General features: G+C 38.8%; 1 protein-coding gene across 2 annotated transcripts in view; it reads left to right on the plus strand.

Annotated features, from left to right (window-relative positions):
* prpf4bb (pre-mRNA processing factor 4Bb) overlaps nucleotides 1-23,626 on the plus strand; it is a 69,684-nt gene that overhangs the window by 42,903 nt on the left and 3,155 nt on the right. For both annotated transcript variants that reach the window (XM_079806929.1, XM_079806930.1), the window contains exons 10-13: nucleotides 11,120-11,257; nucleotides 19,915-20,068; nucleotides 20,164-20,278; nucleotides 20,389-20,540. In XM_079806929.1, coding sequence (XP_079663055.1) covers nucleotides 11,120-11,257; nucleotides 19,915-20,068; nucleotides 20,164-20,278; nucleotides 20,389-20,540 — 559 coding nt within the window. The remainder of the gene's footprint in view (nucleotides 1-11,119; nucleotides 11,258-19,914; nucleotides 20,069-20,163; nucleotides 20,279-20,388; nucleotides 20,541-23,626) is intronic.

Raw genomic sequence — 23,626 nt, forward strand, 5'->3', positions numbered from 1 at the left:
CGATTTCAGTTCAGCTCAAAGGATGCACAGCGTACCTGTATCTGACGTACCCTAAACTCTCGTGTGAAGGCGCACAATTCGCCGTCGCTTTGAGAGAGCGCTGTCTCTCTCTCTCTCTCTCTCTATCTCTCTATCTCTCTCTCTCTCTCTCTCTCTCTCTCTCACTCACTCACTCACTCACTCACTCACTCACTCACTCACTCACTCACTCACTCACTCACTCACTCACTCACTCACTCACACACACTCTCTCTCTCTCTCTCTCTCTCTCTCTCTCTCTCTCTCTCTCTCTCTCTCTCTCTCTCACTCACTCACTCACTCACTCACTCACTCACTCACTCACTCACTCACTCACTCACTCACTCACTCACTCACTCACTCACTCACTCACTCACTCACTCACTCACTCACTCACTCACTCACTCACTCACTCACTCACTCACTCACTCACTCACTCACTCTCACAAAGATAGTGAGTCTTGCATACCACGCACAATCGATGCGCTACATGTAAACCATATTCTTTGTTGTATTTTCCTGTCAAAGTTCATTTGGAATTATTCAGCTTGTAATAAGAAGCAGAAGATATGCGGTAGTCGGCGGGACTTATGCGCAAACGGCAATCTCATTGGCTGGCGCTCATCTATTACCTTCACTGTTTTGATTTCAGCAAATCAGAACAACGCTGACAACATGATTAATATTCATGAACCCAGCAGCTCATCAGTCTTTAGTGCGTTGTATATTGTTATTAATAGTAGAAGTAGTAGTAGTAGTAGTATCTTATTAATAATTTATATAGGGATGCACTGATCCACATTTTTTCACTTCCGATCCAAACCCGATACCTGAATTTGGATATCGGCCGATACCAACACTATTCCGATACCAGAGCTGTGTTTGCTTTAATATTATTATTGTTGATTTTATATGATGCTGAAATAAACTCCTCTCAACAGGCAAGTATGATATGTACGTATGTATTCGGGATGAAATGGTATGGAAATTTCACATCACGACCCAAATTATCACGGTTATCAATATTATCACGGTTTTGTTCAAATAAGATGAAAGTGTTCAAAAAGAACAGATGCACACACTTAAAACATTTCAACAAGTTTTATATTTGAAAATCAACAAATAAATCAAGCAGCTCTAAGCACTTTTTTAAGCTAGATTCTGTGGGATTTCCTTAAGGATGCACCGGTTGTCCGGCCAAAAACCGGATTTCTTTGTATTTTTCTGCCGATTTATCCGGAAGTGCGCCCACGTGCACATACGCCTATATTGCAATCATTCGCGAACATGTCACTTGTGTGTTACAACGGAAACTGGAGAACTGAGGGAAGAGACGAGGTACGCTGAAGGGAATGAAGAGCCGCTTTCCTGCGCGAGCTGAAGTTGCGCGAGCTTACCTCTCCGCACTCTGCACAAGCGCAGCTAGTGAGCGTTTGTTCAGCTCAGCTTCTCACGTGTTGGATCGTATGAGAACGAAACAGACAAACTTGTGACAAAGCCGAAATACTTATTTTTGTAGCCTAAAGAAGAACATGCATGCACTTTTGAAATGAAATACTATCAGTTCTGTAGCTATAGGATGATCATTTTTATTTGGTAACACTTTAGAATAATGGTCATTAGTTAATATTAGTTAACTACATTAGTTAACATTAACTAATAATGAACTGCACTTATAAAGCGTTTATTAATCTTTGTTAATGTTAATTTCAACATTTACTAATGCATTATTAAAATCTTGTTAACATTAGTTAATGCACTGTGATGTTTATATTAACTAACGTTAACAAAGATGAACAAATACAGTAACAAATGTACTGCTCATGGTTAGTTCATGTTAGTGAATACATTAACTAATGTTAACTAATGACTAGGGTTGGGTACCGAAACCGGATTCCAATATGGCACCGGTACTTATATAACCGGTATGTACCGGACCGAATCAGAACGCAGATTTCGGTTCCTCATTTCGGTGCCAAAATTCAAACGTGCTTTCGGGTGCTTTGGCTGGCACCGAGCCAGAGACAGACGCTCAGCGCTGGTCACATCACAACTCATGACAACTATTCAGTGTTTTCAACGACATCATGTTTATTCCAGGTTTCAGACATTTTAAATGCTCATAAGTAGGCTACTAGCAAAAAACACACACTGATGTCTATGAAAGCGGCAATGACAATCCTTTCAGGCGGTTATAATTTGACTAACGTTACATGTTTTATTCACATCAGATACATGCAGATTAAATAGTAGCTATATCGTTTACTCTATTCTTCTTCCAGTTCACTGGTCACTTACTTTCATGTATTTTGTAAGACGAGAATGAACTCAAGTGTTGTAAATCCGACAGATCTGATTCTGAGGCGCAAACTAACATGGCGCCGCCCATTGCGCTTTATAGGTCAACTAACACACATTGACTCACACATTTGAACATCAGATAGTTCGTGACACAGTTAAGAAGTTTGTGAATATTTTGAATAAAAAGAAAAAACGAAATAAACCCGATACAGCTGAGCTGTCAGCGCTATTGCGGCTGCTGTGTGTCATGTGAGAAACATGACGCGTCGTCATGGAGACATTAAGGCGATGCGTTCTAAAATATTTAGCCAGAGAAAATGATCATATTTCAAAATAAAGCTGAAGCTCGAAGCTGGTTAGTAGCAGACCGAGAATACAGACTAGGCTAACTGCTGTTATTACTGTAACTGTAATTTAGAGTTATATTAGGCTTGTTGTAGTTGGGTTAGGTGGCTATTAGGTTTTACTGTGAATTTGTAAATAAGTCAATTATAATTTGTAAATAAGTCAATTGTGTTTTGTATTTATTTATATTCATACATTTAAGTATACATTAAACTTTTAATAAATGGTTCAATTTAAATAAATAAATAAAAAGCCATTTAATGTTATCCACCTCGTTTTGTGGCCATTTAAAACAAAAAAAAAAGTATCGGTTCAGGCACTGTTTAGGCACCGGAACCGTTTTAAAAGCATCGGTTTGGCACCGGAATCGAAAAAAACCCAAACGATACCCAACCCTACTAATGACCATTATTCTAAAGTGTTACCTTTTATTTTACCTTAAAATTACATTTACTTAATTTGATTTAAAAAGCACCTGCTGTAGCATCTTAGTTTTTTTCGTTGCAATAAACATTATTTGATTTAACATTTTGGAACAATTATATACTTTGGTTTTATTTAATTTCACTGGTAAAGACTTTTTTTCTTTACACTGAATTTAAAAACAAATGCTGATTTAAGTAACATCTTTGTTTGGATTGCAGAATATGCAGTTGTTGCCTTTAATTTCACCTGTCAGCCTTTTAATTTCCAATTAAATTTCCTGTTAATTAATGACTTGTCTTCATTAGCCAAAAGCCAATTTAGCCTGTTAAATACCAAATAAACATCTTGTTCATGTATATTTTCATTCTTTTATTGTGTAAAAAAATAATATAAAAAATCTGAAATCGGTATCGGAATCGGCCAGTTTTCTTGAAAAAAAACGGTATCGGAATCGGCCATGTAAAATCATGATCGGTGCATCACTAGATTTCCTTCCTTATAATGGCCGTCGTCAATGGCAACGCATAATGCATAAATCTCTAATATTATATCCCTAATCTCTAATATTATCTCTGAGAATATTGCTTGAGAATATGTTTACAGTGTTCTATCAGCTATGACACATTTAAATGTAGCATATTTTGTGTAAGAGCCCAAACAGTATCCTTGTGAAATAAAGCATATATTTTCATATGATTTGACTTTATTTTTATTAAATATCAAAAATCCAAAAGGTGTGCATCATACCTGACAGCTAGATGAACACTTTACATTCAGTTTTATGACTGTAAGTCATTCTCTTCAAATGCTATTGAAGTTAGAAACGTGTACACCAATGTATTATGTAACTTTAGAGACGGTCCCTAAATTTGCGAACGTCAAGCCGACTTTATGCCAGTCATATCAGATGCGCTATGGTTCTGCAGTGTTTGTTTTAAACTATTTTTGGTGCTGAAAAAGAACAAAAACAGTCAACCACGGTATGATGAATGAATCTCCTACGTATAGCGCACGTTCATCTCTGCTTTGAGTGTAGATTTCAGTGAGTGAGAGCGGCGCATGCTCGGAACACGCTAATCTGAACGCTTCTGATTATTATTAGGCATTGCGTTCATAAACTCACTAGAAACACGTGTGATTGGTTATAATGCGCAACGCGATTATAACAAATGCCTTTTGAGAAGACTATAATAAGGTCAACGCTAAAGTGGCTAGTGGAAGTGACTGTTAAACGGTCGTTAATGTCAAGCCCTAATTATTATCTCTTAAATGTCACCCTAGTCTTGTCTGAACTTGTCTGCTTTTTTAAATGTTTGATTGTGTTCGTTGTGTTGTACGACGCGAGGGAGCTTCCACCTCTCTGAATTACGGCTTTGCAAACATTGTCTTGCTCTGCGGTGTTTCCAGTGTGAAGTATTTCCACACAGCGGACATGGCTACTAACACAATGCTGCTCAATGCTATCCTGCTATCTGGCTGCAAACTGCGGAATGGATTTCGTGAGCGGTGGCGTGTCTCATAACTCTGTCTTTCATTGAGCCGCACCTACGTTCAGGAAATCCATTCCATAGTTTGCAGACAAGCCGACGGGAATCTTATTTTTCTGAGTCTTTTCAGCAGACGACGTTAAAGCGCAGACATGGCTCATGGGTATCGGATATCTCCACAGGTTGGATCGGGAAAATCCGATACGTGAATTATGCTGGTATCGGTACCGATACTGGATCGGATCGGCCCCATCCCTAAATTAATATGATCAATTACCATTATATTTTTCTTACAGAAACACTCAATGACCAACAATATCTTAAGCACCACCACCAGTATGTGTGTGTACTGTATAATACACACACACACACACACACACACACACACACACACACACACACACACACACACACACACACACACACACACACACACACACACACACACACACACACACACACACACACACACACACACACACACACACACACACACACACACACACACACACACACACACACACACACACACACGATCTGAATACTGTTAAAAACTAAAACAATACAAAGACACAATTAGAGTGAAAAAGCAACACCATCTGACCAAAAGTTTACAGGAAATAGAACACTCAACCAATCACAATCAGTTCTGGGATATGTGGAATAATCTGAGCACAACTAAACCACAAGACCTACCAATACAAGATGGAGAAATTTGGACGAAGCATTTTGGAAAATTATATAAAGAAATCCCACCAAAACAACTCAATGACAATTATAATCTGATCAAACAAAATCTACAAACTTATGAAGAAACAATTAAAAATAATCAAAATCCACTTGACTTCCCAATTACACACGAAGAATTGACAAACAAACTCAAAAGCCAAAAAAGTAAGAAATCTTGTGGTCCTGACAGCATCCTGGGTGAAATGCTGAAGCACCGCACACCTGAGCTGCAGACGGCTGTGCTCAAACTATTCAACACTGTACTTAGTTCAGGCTGTTTTCCTGACATCTGGAGCCAAGGACTTATAACCCCAATCCACAAAAGTGGAAATAAATTGGACCCTGATAATTTCAGAGGCATTTGTGTGAGCAGTAATCTGGGGAAGTTATTTAGCAGCATTTTAAACAATAGAATTGTAAACTTCCTTAATGAGCACAATGTCCTGAGTCCGAGTCAGATTGGCTTTCTTCCAAATCACAGAACTACTGACCACATTTACACCCTACACACCCTTATCAATAAACACGTAAAACAGACCAAAAGTGGAAAAATATTTGCATGCTTTGTCGATTTCAAAAAAGCATTTGATTCTATTTGGCACAACGGATTATACTACAAACTTTTACAAAGTGGTGTAGGGGGTAAAGTTTATGACATTATAAAATCAATGTATTCGAACAACAAATGTGCAATACGAATTGGCAACAAACATACAGAATTCTTCACTCAGAAGAGAGGAGTGCGGCAGGGCTGTAGCCTGAGTCCAACGTTGTTCAACATTTACATTAATGAACTAGCGGTGCAGCTGGAACAGTCGACAGGCCCTGGACTCACTCTTGGAGACAAACACGTCAAGCTCCTGCTGTATGCAGACGACCTGGTGCTGCTGTCACCCACTGCACAGGGACTACAGCAGCACCTGGACCTGCTGGAGAACTACTGCCAGAACTGGGCCCTGGCAGTGAACCTCACAAAGACCAACATTATGGTCTTTCAGAAAAAGAACACAGGAACACAGACACCAGTTCAGTCTAGGCAGCACCGCCCTAGAGCACACGATGCAGTACACTTACCTCGGCCTGGTCATCACTGCATCGGGGAGTTTCAGTATGGCAGTGAATGCTCTCAAAGACAAAGCTCGAAGAGCTCTATATGCCATTAAGAAAAAATTCCAAAACATTGATTTACCAATTCCAATCTGGTGTAAAATCTTTGATAGTGTGATTCAGCCCATAGCGCTGTATGGAAGTGAGGTTTGGGGTCCACTCAGTGATCAGAGCTACACTAGATGGGACAGACATCCAACAGAAGCCCTACACACAGAATTCTGCAAACTCATCCTAAAAATACATAGGAAAACACCCAATAATGCATGTAGGGCAGAATTAGGCCGATTCCCTTTGATTATTAATATGCAAAAAAGAGCCCTCAAATTCTGGATGCACCTAAAAGCAAGTCCACAGAATCGCTACATTTTAAAGCGTTACAAACCCAAGAACTGAACCCCGAAAAAAGTCCCCTCAGTCAGCTGGTTCTGAGACTGACTAACCCGACTAACTCTACTAACACTAACCAGTCTCAGACCAGCACTTCTCACACAAACATCAGAATAAACCAAATCATCAAATAATCTAAGAATACATATCTGGAACATTGGGATCAGGAAACTAAATTACAAAGTAAATTACAATTCTATCGAACTCTAAAGTCAAATTATGAATTGGAAGAATATCTCCAGAGTGTCAGAGACACAAAGCAGAGACGGATCCTGACCAAGTACAGGCTCAGTGCACACAGTCTGGCCATCAAGAACGGCAGAAACAGAAAGAGCTGGTTACCCAGAGAGCAAAGGGTGTGTGTTCACTGTAGGATAGGAGAGATCGAGAAAGAGACGCACTTCCTCCTTCACTGTCAAAAATACATGTCCATAAGAGACCTCTACTTAAACAAATTCAGTACATTAATAAAAAACTTTACAGCCATGACTGAAGTAGATCAAATACAGATAATATTAGGAGAGAGACAGACAGCAGCACTGGCTGCGAGATACGTGTGTGTGCCACAGCCTGAGAGACAGCAGGTGAATGTGTGTGTGTAATGTGTGTATGTTGCGTCTGACCTCAGTATGTTTCCCTATTGTCCACTACAGTGACCCTCAGTACATGTGAGTGTGTATATATATGTTAAAACACTGTGGTATCAAATGTTCTAATTTGTTACACTGTTTATTTAAGTTTATGTTGTAATATTTTCCTCTATTATATTGATGTTTATTATCATCATTAATATTATTATTAATGTTCATGTATAATTATTTATGTTCATATGTGTATTATTATTTATGTTCATATATTCCTAGCTTTGGCAATATTGTACTATTTACATTCATGCCAATAAAGCAATTTTGAATATATATATATATATATATATATATATATATAAAATATAAAAAATAATATAGTGTCTGTGTGTGTGTATTTATATACACCTAATAATACACAATATACACGCATATATTATGTAAACACACACTTTTATTTTGGATGCGGTTAATTGCACTAATATTAATAAAACAGTATATCAGTCTGGCGAGTAAACTAAAAAATGTACTAGCCAATGGCGATTATATTTGCATGCTGACTGCATTGACACCATTGTATGAGAACTGAACTGAGTTGAACGATGACATAACTGTTTTCTCCAGAGCTGCTGTATAGATAAATGAACTAAATAAAAAACATGATTTTTACAACCAAAATTAATCAACACTGAACTTACTTACGCTGGACAATGACTCTATATTCTACTAGAGCTGCCGTACAGCCGAAACTAACTTTGTTGCATTATTGTCCTGTGACCACTGTAAAGCTGCTTTTGAATGTCTAAATGTCACTTCAGATGCAGCTTCTGAACAAAAAAAAAATCATGGCCACATAAGTAGGCCTGTCACGATTGGTCGATACAATCGACTGCGTCGACGCTGATAATTAGTCGACGTCAATATATTTTAGTCTACTGGGTAAGTTGGGTAAGATATGAAATTGTATTACTACCGGTACTTTAAAAATGACAGCAGTCTATTAAGAGCAGTCTTTCTTAATCTGCGTTGTTTGACCGCAGTAGTGAGGACGTGTGTGTGAGCTCTGCTTCCACCGTTCACTAAACAATGGAAGCAGAACAGTCAAATATATACGCGCAGCTCAGGAAAAAGAACGCAACAGAAAAGTGCTTGCGCGCGCTGCCAGGCTCTGACCTGAAGTGCACGCAGACGGTTTTCACTCAGACAGATCGCGACGCCAGTTTAGCGGATTATTGGATTTGAATGGTAAAAAAGTTACAATGGTAAAAAAGTGTTACAATGAATTTGGTCCGTGCAGCTCTTAAAGGACCGGACCTAATATTCTGTGTGAAGCAGGGCAGGAACATGCCAGCCAAGTGAGGTTTTTAGTTTTTTTTTTAACCCTAAAACAATGATAAAACAATGAATAGTAAGTTCTGTCATATTATTCAATTACTTTTACAGTTTTTTGCCATAGTATCGATTCGGTATCGTATCAGTCATAATTTTGGTTTTGTGACAACACTATTCTATATAAAAAGTATTTGCTGATATTCTCTTTTTTTGTTATGTTGGTTTACAAATGTGTACCTTTTTACCATTTAGTTTTACGTTTTGTCAAGGGCTTGTTTACATTTATATTTTTTTTATAGCACACTACTGAAGGCCAATGTTGCAAGTTAAATTAAATGTTTAAGTAAAATTGTTGAAAATTATTGAAACTTAGTCGATAGATTAATCGATTAATCGATAAATTAGTCGATAGATTAATCGATATAAAAATAGTCGTTAGTGGCAGCCCTACTCATAAGCCTTAAAAGTTTGTTATAAATTCTGTGTTAGATGAGAAGCGTTGAATAGACATTACAAAATCGCGGCTCGCAAATTTTCAAAATGCCTGGTAGCCCTTCGGGCAGGCACTCTTGAGTTTTTGGTAGCCCATAAAGAATTTAACTAGCCCTAATAAAAAAAGAGAATTTTGTAAATCCATGCACCTTTTAACATTTACACACACACTCTTACACACACACACACACACACACACACACACACACACACGGTGTCATCGATTTTCACAATTTTCTCCACTGCGCATGCAAACTCTTTCATTCAGAAATTTCCTTAATAGACTAAACACACTCTTAAATTGTCACCTGTTTCCGTCAGTGCAGCTTCCCGAACACTCAACACTAAATATGTTCAACCCAAGCTAAGACTGAATATAGGCGTTATTAGTTTACTGTCATTTATACACTGTTTCACAGAGTTGCTACGTTATTAAACATTATTTGTTAACACTTTAAAATAAGGTTGTATTAGTTAACATTAGTTAATGCATTAGTTAACATGAACTAATCATGAACAACATCTCTGTTCAGCTTTTAGTTCATCTTTGTTAACGATAGTTCATAAAAATCCAGCTGTTCATGGTTTGTTCATATTAGTTCACAGTGCATTAACTAATGTTAGCAAGATTTTAATAATGCATTAGTAAATGTTGAATTTAATAAAATTAATATTAACAAAGTTAAATAAATGCTTTATAAGTGCAGTTCATTATAAGTTCATGTTAACTAATATAGTTACCTAATGTTAACTAATGAACCTTATTGTAAAGTGTTACCCAATTAATATTTGGTGGAATAGAATATAAAATATAATATTTCATATTTTTGAATAACTCCTTCGTATTTTATATAATGACCACTAGGAGGTGTTCTAGGCGTATGTATTCCTTGATTGGTTTTCCCTGAAGAGTTGAAAATGGAAGTAAAAAAGTAATGCATGTTCGTTGCACTTTACCATGAAATGAGAGTTGTGTCTTTATAAAACACAATAATGGTTTCTCTCATCACAATTCATTTTAATGTAATTTATTTTTTAAGTACTCGGTGGATATAGAACTGCGCATCACGCACACAAACACACACACACACACACGTGTTAGCAGCGCTTATTTTTTTCCGGCGCAACAGATTAGAGCATGTACACCGCACTCAGAGGCGTTTAAATGATTAAAACTAGAGGCATATCTTAACTTTAAGGTTACTTATATCATGTAAACTACCTATATACAGCATGTCATATGCATATGTGTTTGGGACAGAGGGGAACACGGTCGCATTCTCAGCATGCTGTCCATCATAAATCAAAGCACGAGACAGACGGGGGTAGGAGGAGAACAGCGGAAAGGGTGATAGAATGGATGATACTCGTCTGTATAGTATACAAGCGCTGCAGTCCAGCTGCGGGCAAAAAACGCTGCCAATATGAAAAGCACAACGGGCGCGCGTGGATCCGGCCCGCTCTCCATACGCACAGCTTCTGTGCTGCCTCCGCGTGCGATGTGAATCCGATCGGCTAAACTTCATTGCGGTCAAATTAGCCTGATCAAAACTTCCGCGATTGTATTGTTCCTTCAAATAAGTCGAGAAAGAAAGCCCGTTGGGCAGTGCAGTGATGCATTTTGGTAGCCCGACTGGAAAACACATTAGCCCCGGGACGTCGGGCGGGCGATTTTGCGAGCCCTGAAAATGTAGCTTTAGAAAGAAATATTTCGATTCAACAATGACTTCAAATAATCTTTCGGGGGGAATTTCTCAGTCAAAATTGATGTGTGATTAATCACATAATTTATTTAATTGGACATGTTCATTTCCTTATGTACTTTCTTTTTAGTTTAGTCAGTGTAGTCCTGGCTTAAACAAAACTATTGAAGTAATACAAAGTGTTTTCTGTTGTGTCTGATTGCAGGCAGAAGACGGGACTGAAGGAACTTGAGTTTCTGAAGAAGCTGAATGATGCAGATCCTGACGATAAATTTCATTGTTTGCGTCTCTTTAGACACTTTTACCACAAACAGCACCTCTGTTTGGTGTTTGAACCTCTCAGGTACTTCAGATTTCTGCTCTGTGTGTGTGTGTAACAACAATGAGTTTCGGGGAATAATTAATTCAAATGGTGTAAATATTCATGAGTATATGAATATGATTTGCTTGTTGTACACAAAATATTAACTTATAACGGAACCTTTAATCATGTAAAAGTAACCTTTATCCCAAATTGATTTCAGTTATCTATAATTTCTTCTCGTCCTGCGAGTTGGAAATTAGATTTCTCCATCAAATATCAATCTTACAAACTTCAAAGAAATCAGGATAAATAATATTTCCTAGGTTTGTACAGTTTGCATTACTGAAGTAGTAACAAGAAAATCAAGCTTGATTGGTAGCTAAGATATTACGTCGCATTGACTTCGATCTTTGTGAGTAAAATAATATGGATTCAATTCAATTAAATTATTGAGTTTTAATAAAACAACTAGAATATGCAGAACTACGATTCACACAAGGGAAATATGCATATATATGAGAGAGAGAGAGAGCGAGAGAGAGAGAGAGAGCAAGCTTTATGGCGCAGCCCTTTGCAAGAGACCTCAAGAAATTAATAATCCCGTAAACAGGAATAATTCAGACAACCTTTTAACCGCAGTTTGATTGTGAAATAAAATGCTTGCTTTGGTCTGAGTTCGAATGACCTCTTGAGTCTCTTCAGAGCAGCCAGCCTACGGATCTTGGGGTCCGGGGAGAATTTTTTGGGCGCTGGAAAAAGTTGTTCTATGAAGCTGGCGGTCTTTCTCTCTCGGGCGGAAGCCGGGGGCTCTCTTCTTTCGGCGGGATGCCGGTGGTGTTTCTTTGGCAGAATGCCGGTGCTCTCTCGTTGGCGGAATGCCAAGGGTGTTTCTTTGGCAGAATGGCGGGTCTCTCTATTTTGGCGGAATGCCGGTGGTGTTTCTTTGGCAGAATGCCGGGTCTCTCCCTTTTGGCGGAACGGTCAGTTTTCGTTCTTATAGATGAGATGGCTCACGCGCTTATCTTGAGATGACCCAATCACGTCTGGGAGACCAAAGGCACGAGCCTCTCTTTGTCTGTTGAACCCCCTCCTCTTGGCTAATCAAAAGGGGTGATATTTTTAAACCTCTATTCTCAGAAAGCTGGTACTTTGTAATGCATCTTGTTGTAATTTGTGAACGAGATTCGGTACAGTTGGGTTCCTGCGATTGGAAAAATACCAAGAACTATCATTCTGCGATTTGAGAGTACAGAGATACACGATTTCCACAGTTACTGGCGTACAGAGTTTGATTTACATACAGTAAACATCCTAGCTATTTTAATACATCGTATAAAGACATTAAATCAACAAAATATATATATTTAATACGTTGTGGAGGCAGTTTTGATCCAGTGTATTCCGGCTAAGTGTGTGCGTCAGAGGTTGCACAAGAGTCGTGTGGGTGCGGGGGGGAGAGTCACGCGCAGATCTTGGGGTGCCATAAAATTAAACGCTCCAATCTTTTCGGGCAACATAGCAGCGCCTTAGGTTGTAAATTAGTTATCTGGTGGTCATACAAAAGCCCTTTTGTTTACGTATGTTCTGATTAGAGCATCACGAGATGCTGTGAGGAGTTCAAGCTTTGGTCATTAGCCAGATGGCGGAAGCTGCCATGCCATTATTGTTACATGTGTGTGGGAGAGTGTTGAAATTGACAAATATCTGTGTGAGCCTCCTCAATACATCACATTAGAAAATTGGTAAGGGTGCAGTATATTGATTGATTTGTATTTTAAATTTAAACTTTCTTTTCTTCAAATAAACCTGGAAAAAATGTATTCTGGTTCCCACAGAAGTGGAACAATTGTTTTCGATGATGATGATGATGATGATGATGATGAGAATAATAATAATATTATTATTATTATTATTGTTTCTTGAGTCACCAAATCAGCATATTAAAATTATTTCTGAAGGATCATGTGACACTGAATACTGGAGTAGTGGCTTCTGAAAATTCAGCTTTGCCATCACATGAATAAATTGCATTTTAAAATATTGAATTAGTAAAAACAGTAATATTGAGAAATTGCTACAATTTAAAATATCTGTTTTCTATTTTTTCAGCCTTGGTGAGCACGAGACTTATTCTGATAATAAATAACAGATATGAATATTAATGTTGATAAGATCACTAACATTATTTGCTTCCCTTATCAGCCTAATCAGACAGATTCTGATAACATATAAAAACATATCAGATAACATAAACGTAACTTTAAAACTTATCTGCACAAAAGTACCAAAAAACAAGTTAACTTGAACTACACTGCTCCAAATTAATTTCCTATTATCACTGTAAAGCTGCTTTGAAGCAATCTGTGTTGTAAAAAGCAATGTAAATGAAGGTGACTTGACTCAAAGAAATTAAGGGAACACTTAAATCACACATTGTATCTCAAGTCTTTATATACATTCTATAATTTAAGTACAAAATTATGTGAACAGTCAATGGAAACCAAAATCAACAACGCACTGAGGGCTGAATTCAAAATCATACCAAAAGACGGAAATAACAGGCTGATCCAACTTTCATGGTTCATCACAACATTCAGCAACTCGTAATGTTAGTCAGTAATGTGTATGGCACTCATGACAACATAAGCGGCATGCTCCTGATTGTGTCCAGGGGGATCTCCTCCGAGACCTGGATCAGGGCATCAGTGAGCTCCTGGACATACTGCAGTGCTACTTGGTGGCTTTGGATGCTCTGATACATAATGTCCCAGAGGTTCTCAATTGGATTCAGGTCTGGGGAGCATGAGGGCCAGTCAATGGCATCAATGACTTCGTCATCTAAAAACTGCTTGTACACACTTTAGCCACATGAGGCCGGGCACTATCATGCACCAGGAGGAACCCAGGGCCCACTGCACTAGCATAAAGTCTAATAGTGCTCTGAGGATTTTATTCCGGTACCTAACAACAATAAGGGAACCATTGGCTAGCACGTTGAGGTCTGTGCGTCCCTCCAAGAATATTCTTCCCCAGACCTTTACTGACCTGCTGCAAACTGGTCATGCTGGATGTTGCACACAGCATAACATTCCCCACGGCATCTTCAGACTCATGTCATGTGCTCAGTGAGAACCTGCTTTCATCCGTGTAGAGAACGGTGCCAGTGGCAGACTTGAATTCTGGTGTTCTCTGGCAAATTGAACAATTGAACTGCACGGTGCTGAGCTGTGAGAACAGGTCCCACTAGAGAACTTAGGGTCCTCCTGCCACCCTCATGAAGTTTGTTTCTGACAGTTTGGTCAGAAACATGCACACCAGTAGCCTGCTGAAGGTCATTTTGTAGGGCTCTGGCAGTGCTCCTCTTGTTCCTCGGCACACAAAGGAGCTGAGACCGGTCCTGCTGCTAGATTGTTGCCCTTCTATGTCCCCGTCCAGCTCTCCTTATGTAATGGCCTGTCTCCCGGCATCTCCTCCATTCTCTTGAAACTGTGCTGGGAGACGCAACAAACCTCCTTGCGAACGTATGGATGTGCCATCCGAGAGGAGCAGGACAACCTGTGCAATCCTGAAATGCTACAGACAGTGACAAGGAACCAAACAAAACACGTAACTAAAGACAAATCAGCCAGGAAGAATGAGAGAACAATTGTCTGTGGCCACCACCTGCAAAATAATTTTTCTGGGTTGTTTTGCCGTTTCCTCTCCATAGTGAGGAAACGGAGTGTGGAGATGGTGGTCCAGTGGGTTAAACCACTTAACTGATATGCAGAAGGTTGCTGGTTCAATCCCAGCGGTCACCACCAGTGAGCAAGGCACCTTACTTCACGTTGCTCCAGGGGGATTGTCCCTGTAATTAGTGCACTATAAGTCGCTTTGGATAAAAGCGTCTGCCAAATGCATAAATGTAGCACCACTTTCATTTGCACCAAAGCGGGTTAAACTGATTCACAATCACTTATGCTTCCTAATTGGACAGAATAATATCCCTGAAGTTTAATTGACTTAACTAGTATTATACTGTGATTTTAAGTGTTCCCTTAATTTGTTTTAGCTTGCCAGAAAGTGTTACTACTGTTGTGGATGCACTATTCCCGTAACAATGTGCTGAAACATAGGCAACTAAAGCATAAAGAATTCACAACATTATAGTGTTCAGATTGGCACTGCACAACTTCCACCTCCAACTGTAGTCATCTACTTTATCACGTATTCAGACATCCCTGCACGTTTTCAAAGCTATGACGAGAAACAGTTTGAATTAAAACAAGCCTGTTGAAAAAATATGACGAGAAAAATAACTCCTGCTGGATTATTAATCTTTGTTTTTTTTTTTTAAACAAAACCTCTAAAAGGAATATGACTCTCAAATAACCAAATCATAGTTAATAATGAGGCATTGCCATTTGAGCTGATGCTGAAGACAGAAGAACAGTAATCTGAAGCGCTTTGCTAGTGGGTTAATAAACTCAACCAAACACATCCTATATGTGACCCTGGACCACAAAACCAGTCGTAAGTCGCACGGGTATTTTTGTAGCAATAGCCAAAAATATATTGTATGGGTCAAAATCATACATTTTTCTTTTATGCCAAAAATAATTAGGATATTAAGAAAAGATCATGTTCCATGAAGATATTTTGTACATTTTCTACCATAAATATATCAAATTTAAGTAATGCGTTGCTAAGGACTCCCGTTTGCGTGTCTCGCTTTAAGAACCAATAGTAACTGAAACCAAGTAGTTGGCACAATAAGTCTTTTTGAATTCAAAATCAGAGATTTTACACATTCAGATCATGCTTCTGTTCCGTTATTTTCACCCTCTGAGTCTGCACAAATTGAGTTAACAACAAAAACAGCGTACATGCGATAACTGAAAACAAATGTAGATTTAATATGCCGCTTTTTTGCTCATAACTTTGACAATTGCATAGATCAGGGCACATCACCATTTACAGCAGATTCTTACAATTAAAAAAAGCAACATAATCCATTGTGTCGATCACAAGATATTACTTACTGAATGATGTGATGTATTTGACTACAAATATTCCTATCGTCTTACCGGGATGTTCCCGGAACAGTCCACGCTTGTTTTCCAACGTGGAATAACACAAAATAGGTATTTTAAAGCGTAGAAACTTTTAATCCATCGAACCATTTTGAACAACTCTTAAGGAGTGCAGGGCCCTATAAACCGGAGTGTTCCGCCCGCCGGCGCCACCTAGCAGCGAAAACATTAATAATCATATTTTTCAAAACTACTGCCTTCAATAGGTGTCAAAATAGGTGTCATTTGAAAGCTTAGAGTCTAAACTTTACAATGCATGTAGCCAATTTGATTAACTCCTAAGTAGTGCTGAGTGATTTGCTGATAAATAGAATTTTTTTCTTCATAATTTAACTAAAGAAATATAGATTTCACGTGACATTTTTACATAACTTCATGAAACATCATTGTTTAATGCAGATTCTCGTGATTTTTAAAACGAGTCCAAAATCAACATAATCCCTTGCGTCGATCACGAGATATTCCTCATGGAAGAACGATTTTAAAAATGCCCATTAGGGGATGGTCAAGGGCTGAACAAAAAGGCTACCTTTTATTCCAAATGCTGTAACTTTTGATTACTTTATGCATGAGCTAAAAATTATCAGGTGATCTAATTTGATCCAGATGTAGCTCAAAATAATTTTTTTAAGAATCTTTTTGCCTTCCTGAATTATTGCATATCAAATAAGAAAGATATGTAAAATTAAAAAAAATATTGTATGTATGTATGTATGTTTATCAATGTCATTTATATTTTCTAAAAATTTTAAAAGTGTTCTATCAAATGATACCTACCTTTTGACTCTCCTTGCTATAGTTTTGGAGTTAGTTAGTCAGCTTTTAGGTGATGTAAGAATCTCAATTTAAAAAAATTTACCCTTATGACTGGTTTTGTGGTCCAGGGTAGAGCGCGGATCGGGCCAAATTTTTCTGTCCGAGCCCGGCCCGCGTCCGACAGAGCAGTAACCGAACCCGACCCGAGCCCGACAGGCATTAAGATATTTATGTCCGAGCCCGACCCGAGCCCGACACAGTTAAAATCTATTTATTTTTCCTCATACCAATGACACGTGTACGTAATGTAGAAAGCCTGCTTTTATTAAGCAACTAGGAAGGCATTCTGTTTACAGATGAGCGCAACAGCGCACACACAGGGCAACAGAGCACGTTAACACAGGGCCCAATCAAATAGCCAATTGAAATTAAATGAACAAAAGTCTATCAAAAATGGTCCAAGCTAACAAAACAAAACATTAACGTAACACAAATGCAGCTTATTGAAATGAAAATCACGCTTACCATTTTTTTCTCTTAAACTGTATGGCTAAATTGAAACATGGGAACAATTTACATTATCCATCGATCAAAATTTAGGCTAATCCAAGTTTTTATGAAGAAAAAGGATAGCATCAACTGTGGATGGCTTCAAGGCTGTCCTCCTCTGCTCGATGGTCCTGCCAGCAGCGCTGAAGTTGCGCTCACTGCTACTGCTGCTGGAATGGCAAGGATGCCGCGGGCAAGGACACTAAGCTTCGGGTAGTTGAGTTGCTGATCTCTCCACCAGCCCAAAACATCTGTCATCCTGCATTGCATGATTTTGAGTCGAGTACATCTCGACTTCGTCAGTGGCATCTGCCACAGGTACATTTTCCCACTCCTCGAAGTCAACTGCAGCTTTCTTGGGTGCGGGTCCTTCAGTAGCGGTCTCCTCAGTGCAGAGGTCACTGAGCTGTCTCCGAACCTCCAGGTGCAGGTTGTCTCTCTCTGAGGAGGACAACATTCGGAGCTGGCTATATTTAGGCCAAAGGAAAGTTGCAATTTTTTGAAGTTCTTGGATCTCCACTTTTTGCAAAATCCAACTGAGATGCCGCTCGCGGATGATGGCTTGATAGGGGCTGTCAGTCGTTTTTCTGTTGCAGTGACGCTTCAGTCGCTCAAACCACAGAAACACCAGGTTTATGGTTGGGTACTGGTCTCCTTCAAGTTCACGCTGGGCATCATAAAATGGTTGCAGAAACTCGACAAGAAAGTCAAGGACATCTGGAGATATGGCATCGATCCGCCAGCTCTCTGCACGGTCATCTAGTTTTTCGCGTAGTTCTTGATAAACCGAGCGGACAGAATTTAAGGTCAGATATACCATGCTAAACCTCGTGTCTGCCATTTGGATGACTGTTTTTGACAGCAAAGCTGCTATGCCCGTCTTTTTGACATATTTGACCAGTGCCTTGGTAGCTTGCAAAGTGTCTGCAACAGTCGGAGCATCTTGGACCAGTTGTGTCGTGTCCAGGGCGTGTCGCATCACCGTATTATAAAGGTGATCTTGGCAGTCAAGTCTTCGATATGGTCTGAGGGCATTGATGTTTGAGCCTTGGTCTGTCACCCACACCACTTTATTCAGCAGACTCATATCCAGGCCATACTCCGTTAGAAGTCTGATTTCTCTCCTAATATTCTCCCCTGTCTTAGCCTCTTCCAGTGGGAATGCGACTGTTGTCAATACAGTGCTTATCATTTTAAATGTTCGTGTCACGAAATGGCAAGTGATGGTCAAGTAGCTTAATTTGTGGTAGTCCTCCGTCCAGATATCTGTTGTCATTCCGATCGAATTCACCTCAGTCAGAATGTCATTTAGCTGCTCAACCAGCTTTGTGCGTTTCTCTGTTGCCAGCTCACGGCACCGTTTTGACACAGTGGTGGGATCAGGCAGTACGTCCTGCGCTGCCACTGAACCATATGTAGCACCGATGTTTATAAGCTGCTGGGTCAGCTCAATAAAACCCCCCCTCCTTCAATGGAACGAAATGGCCTTATGTCTTTACAGCAGTACTCAGCGCATTTTTCAGTCAGTTTTTGTTTGGCCTTCTGAGAGATTTTTTTTGAGGGCACTAGCAAAGGCAGTGATGCTCGGCTGCAGTAGCCCGGGTGACTTACACACTCTATCCACATGACGCTGCAGGGCGGAATTCCCAGTTCGCTTGCTGTCATATTTCATGAGAACTCCGCAACCCCTACATTGAACATAACCAACAGGTTCATCACTATCGGCCTTGACAACTATGTAGAAATACTTCCACACTGTAGACTTTCCTTCATTTTCGGCGGTTTTAAAATCTCCTGAAGCCAACTTCTTTTTAACATCTTCCATCGTTGTGCTGCCAGCCACATGTGCAATGCACGGCACACGCACGTGTTGCGCGTTGTCACAGCGACATAAATTTCCGCACACAGAAAGATGTTAGGGTAATATTTTAATTTTATTTTAAAAACAAAATTTTGCATCAAGTTAAACAGGCCCATTGGCTGCCAACATAATAAGCTGTTTTAAATTTTAAATGTTCAATGCCTTATCGCGCTGACGTGACCGAGCCCGACCCGAATCCAAACATCATTTATAAATATCTGTCCGAACCCGGCCCGGCCCGTCGGTTACCGACGGGTCCTATCGGGCTCGGGTCGGGTATCCATCCCCTAGTCCCTAGCTTAAACCACAAAGAATTATATTACAATGGTGTTCTCATTATAAAGTTATGCATATAGCAGATTGGTGCTGCACATCTTGCATTTAACTGTATTTTTATGATCAAAGTGATTCCAAGGCATTTATTCTCGGCTGTTTTTCGTCATATTTGTGTTTCACAGTATGAATCTGCGAGAAGTGCTGAAGAAGTATGGAAAAGACGTGGGGCTACACATCAAGGCAGTGCGTTCCTACAGTCAGCAGCTCTTTCTGGCCCTCAAACTACTGAAACGCTGCAACATCCTCCATGCTGACATCAAACCAGACAACATACTGGTTAGCATCATCTATATGGCTCCTGACTCAAGATACTTCATTCATTCTTTCACTCACTCACTCACTCACTCACTCACTCAACTCTCTGTCTGCAGGTGAATGAGTCAAAGACCATTCTTAAACTCTGTGATTTCGGCTCTGCATCCCATGTCGCCGACAATGAAATCACTCCCTACCTAGTCAGCAGATTTTATAGGGCACCTGAAATCGGTAAGTTGCACTGTAATTGTGTGATTTATAGTGCACACAATTACAGCAGAACATGTGAACCGAGTCTGTGTGGGCCTAGTAATTGGATCTAACTCTCTCTTCTTCCCTAGTCATTGGTAAACCATATGATTATGGCATTGATATGTGGTCAGTCGGCTGTACCCTGTATGAGCTGTACACAGGGAAGATCTTGTTCCCTGGCTCCTCCAACAACCACATGCTGAAACTGGCCATGGATGTGAAGGGCAAGATGCCAAACAAGGTACTGGATATTCACACAAGATTCCACACAGTTTTTTTTTTTAGTTATGAAAAAGAACCAATTATCTTTATCCAAGGTGATCCTACTGCTTATAAAACATTCACTACTAGCCTTGGAGATATAACCAGTTAGATGGAAAGCATCTCAAACTGATTAGCTGAAGACGTTACTGTAGCTATACCCATTAACTCTTTCCCCGCCATTGACAGAGATTTCCGGCAATCCATGTCTTCACTATTATATGCTAGGGAGCACTATTACACATCTTTCTGAAAGAGTACAGAATCTCAAGCGATCAAAGCACATTTAAAATGACACAATCATCAAACATATAACAGGATATGAATCAAAACATCCTAATGTTTCTGAATAAAATGTTGACCCAGGAAGCGGTATAGGGGGTGTTTTCTTTCTTCTTTTTTTACAGCAGAGGTTCTGTTCGTTCTATATTCATACAAAATAGATAATGCTTTGCCATATTGTAGCTCTCTAACAGAGCTCATTGCAATTTATCTGTTCAATAAAATACCGTTTTCATTAGTTAACTACATTAGTTAACATTAACTAATAATTAACTTCTTCTACAGCAAGTATTAATCTTTAATGTCAATTTAAACATTTACCAATACATTATTAAAATTAAGTTGTTTGTAAACATTAGGATTTTTACATTATTTGACATGTAATGCTCATGATTAGTTCATGTTTGTTAATATTTTAACTAATGTTAACAAATTAAACCTTATTGTAAAGTGATACCAAAATACCTTATTCACCTGTTGAGTAAAAAAAACAACATCTCAATGCTTTTACAACATTTCATATCCTTCAGTTCTCGCCATCTCCGAAAAGCCAAGCCAATGTTGATTCTCGTTTTATTACGAGCTCGTCACCCTTTTTGCTGTTTTTTTTATTTTGTATTTTTTTAATAACCTTGCTCGTTGTGACAACTAAGTTGCCGGAGTAACTTTCTTTATTTACGGATATGATGAGACCCGCACAGGCAAATTACATATACAGAATTTCCCACGAAAACCATCCTGTCAGGTCTAGGGTTGTGCCTGACCGACATCACAATGGAGAGCCACCATATGCTGCGTCCCAATTCGCATACTATCCGTACTAAATAGTATTCGAAAATAGAATTAGTATGTCCCAAATCGTAGTATGTTGAAAAGAGTATTCCAAAGATTCCCGGATGGTCTACTATTTCCGGTCATAATTCGAAGTGCAGATCGATGCGCACTCTAACGGCTGATATTGCCCACAACCCATTGCGAGATGGACGAGGATTCGATTAGAACTACAAATGTGGATAAAAAGTGTTAAAAAAACTACAAACATGACGGTTACGCGAGTCTGACGGTTAAGTAGAGAGGATTAGATAAAGGGGTTTGAGTGAGTAATTGTCAGTATTTAACCTGACAAAAATATATTTATTGTTTGCAAACACATGAGAGGAGTCTCTGCATTAAAGACCCACGAATGGCAGATCAACGTGCAACTACATTTCTCTCCGATTCGATAGGAAATTAAATTGAATGTGGAGGATTTGAACTGTGACGATGATTGACAGGGCAGTTTAAACGGAGACAGAACACACGTAACTAAGCAACAGAGTCCGTTAAAGATGAAGAAGTAGTATGTCCCAAAGCTTGCATACTCTTCTGCTACACACTCAAAAGTATGTACTTTTTCTTCACAAAAAGAGTACATACTTTTAGGACGTAGTATAAGTAGGCGAATTGGGACGCAGCAATAGTGATGCCACGCCCCCCTGTTGCGAGTCTTGCGAGTGCGACACACACTAATCCTATTCTCTTCCATAGTTAACCTAAAAACTTTGCAGGGATTGCTCTGTAAATTAAACTGAGAATATAACTAATGCATATATGCTATTTTAAATACTGTAGTCTATGCCAGAGACGTGACGTGTTAGTCTGTGAAAATACTGTGTCAGGCAGGCTACACAAATATTGATCTTGCCATTGTTAGCCTCTTGGTCTTTTTTACATGTCATACACTATACATTTAACTTAAAATATTTAATTTTGCACTAGAAAACAGCCCATATTAATTAATTATTAGTAGCCTATTGCAGTGTCTCAGGAAATCTTGCTCATTGTCACATAGCTCTTCTGTGGTTTCTGCACTGAAGCGGCAGTTTAAGATAAACTCAGACTTCAGCGAATGTCAAATAACTTTTGTCTGGTTAATACTTTTAAAAACAATTTGCCTTGGCCATAATATCAGAATGACCTTCATTCTTTAATTTGATTTGACAACACATTTATTAAAACACAGAAGAACAACAAATCAAGAACAAGAAAACGGGAACAACACTCAGACTGAAACTCGGGATTTACATTTCACTTATAGTTAGCAGCACAATACGTTTTTTGTCGTGTAAAGCATAGCATAGGCTACAAAATAAATTATTGAAATATTGTAAAGCGGTCATATGAACTACACGAATTAACGTTTAAAAAACAATATGCAAAATCAAAATTGAATAGCTCCGTAATGGATTGCGAAAAGTGCGTGCAACCTATTGGAAAGCCTGGATGAGTAATTAGTTGGGTTAGTAAAATAATGAAATTATAGTTTTTAATAGGGCTGCGCGATTATTCGAAATTGAACCGCAATCGCGATTTGGCTTGTGCGATTATGAAAGCACAAAGGCTGCGATTTTAATTAATCAAATATATGCACAGTGTGTCAGTGAAGAGCGGCTCTCTCTAAATAAATGTATATGACAATCCATATGTTTTTCTTAAATATACAGGAGTTTTTTTCCCCCACAGTGGATGCATAAGAGGCTCATATGTCATATTAAAGACAAAGACTTTAAGAAATTGATATTACTGATAAAAAAAACACAGATTTTACAATAAATCCTTAGACCTTTCTAAAGATTTTTAGTCATAGGCTGTCTGCATATTAACAGGCAACCCAGCAGTTTATGTACCTGTATTATTATTATTTTGTTATATGTATTCTTAACAACTCTATTTAAAAAATGTAATAATGGAAATGTTATTGTAATAGTAATATTTCTTATTTTGTTCAATATTTTTATTTAGCAA

This window comes from Gobio gobio, assembly GCF_949357685.1.
Source record: "Gobio gobio genome assembly, chromosome: 23".
Taxonomy (NCBI): Eukaryota; Metazoa; Chordata; class Actinopteri; order Cypriniformes; family Gobionidae; genus Gobio; species Gobio gobio.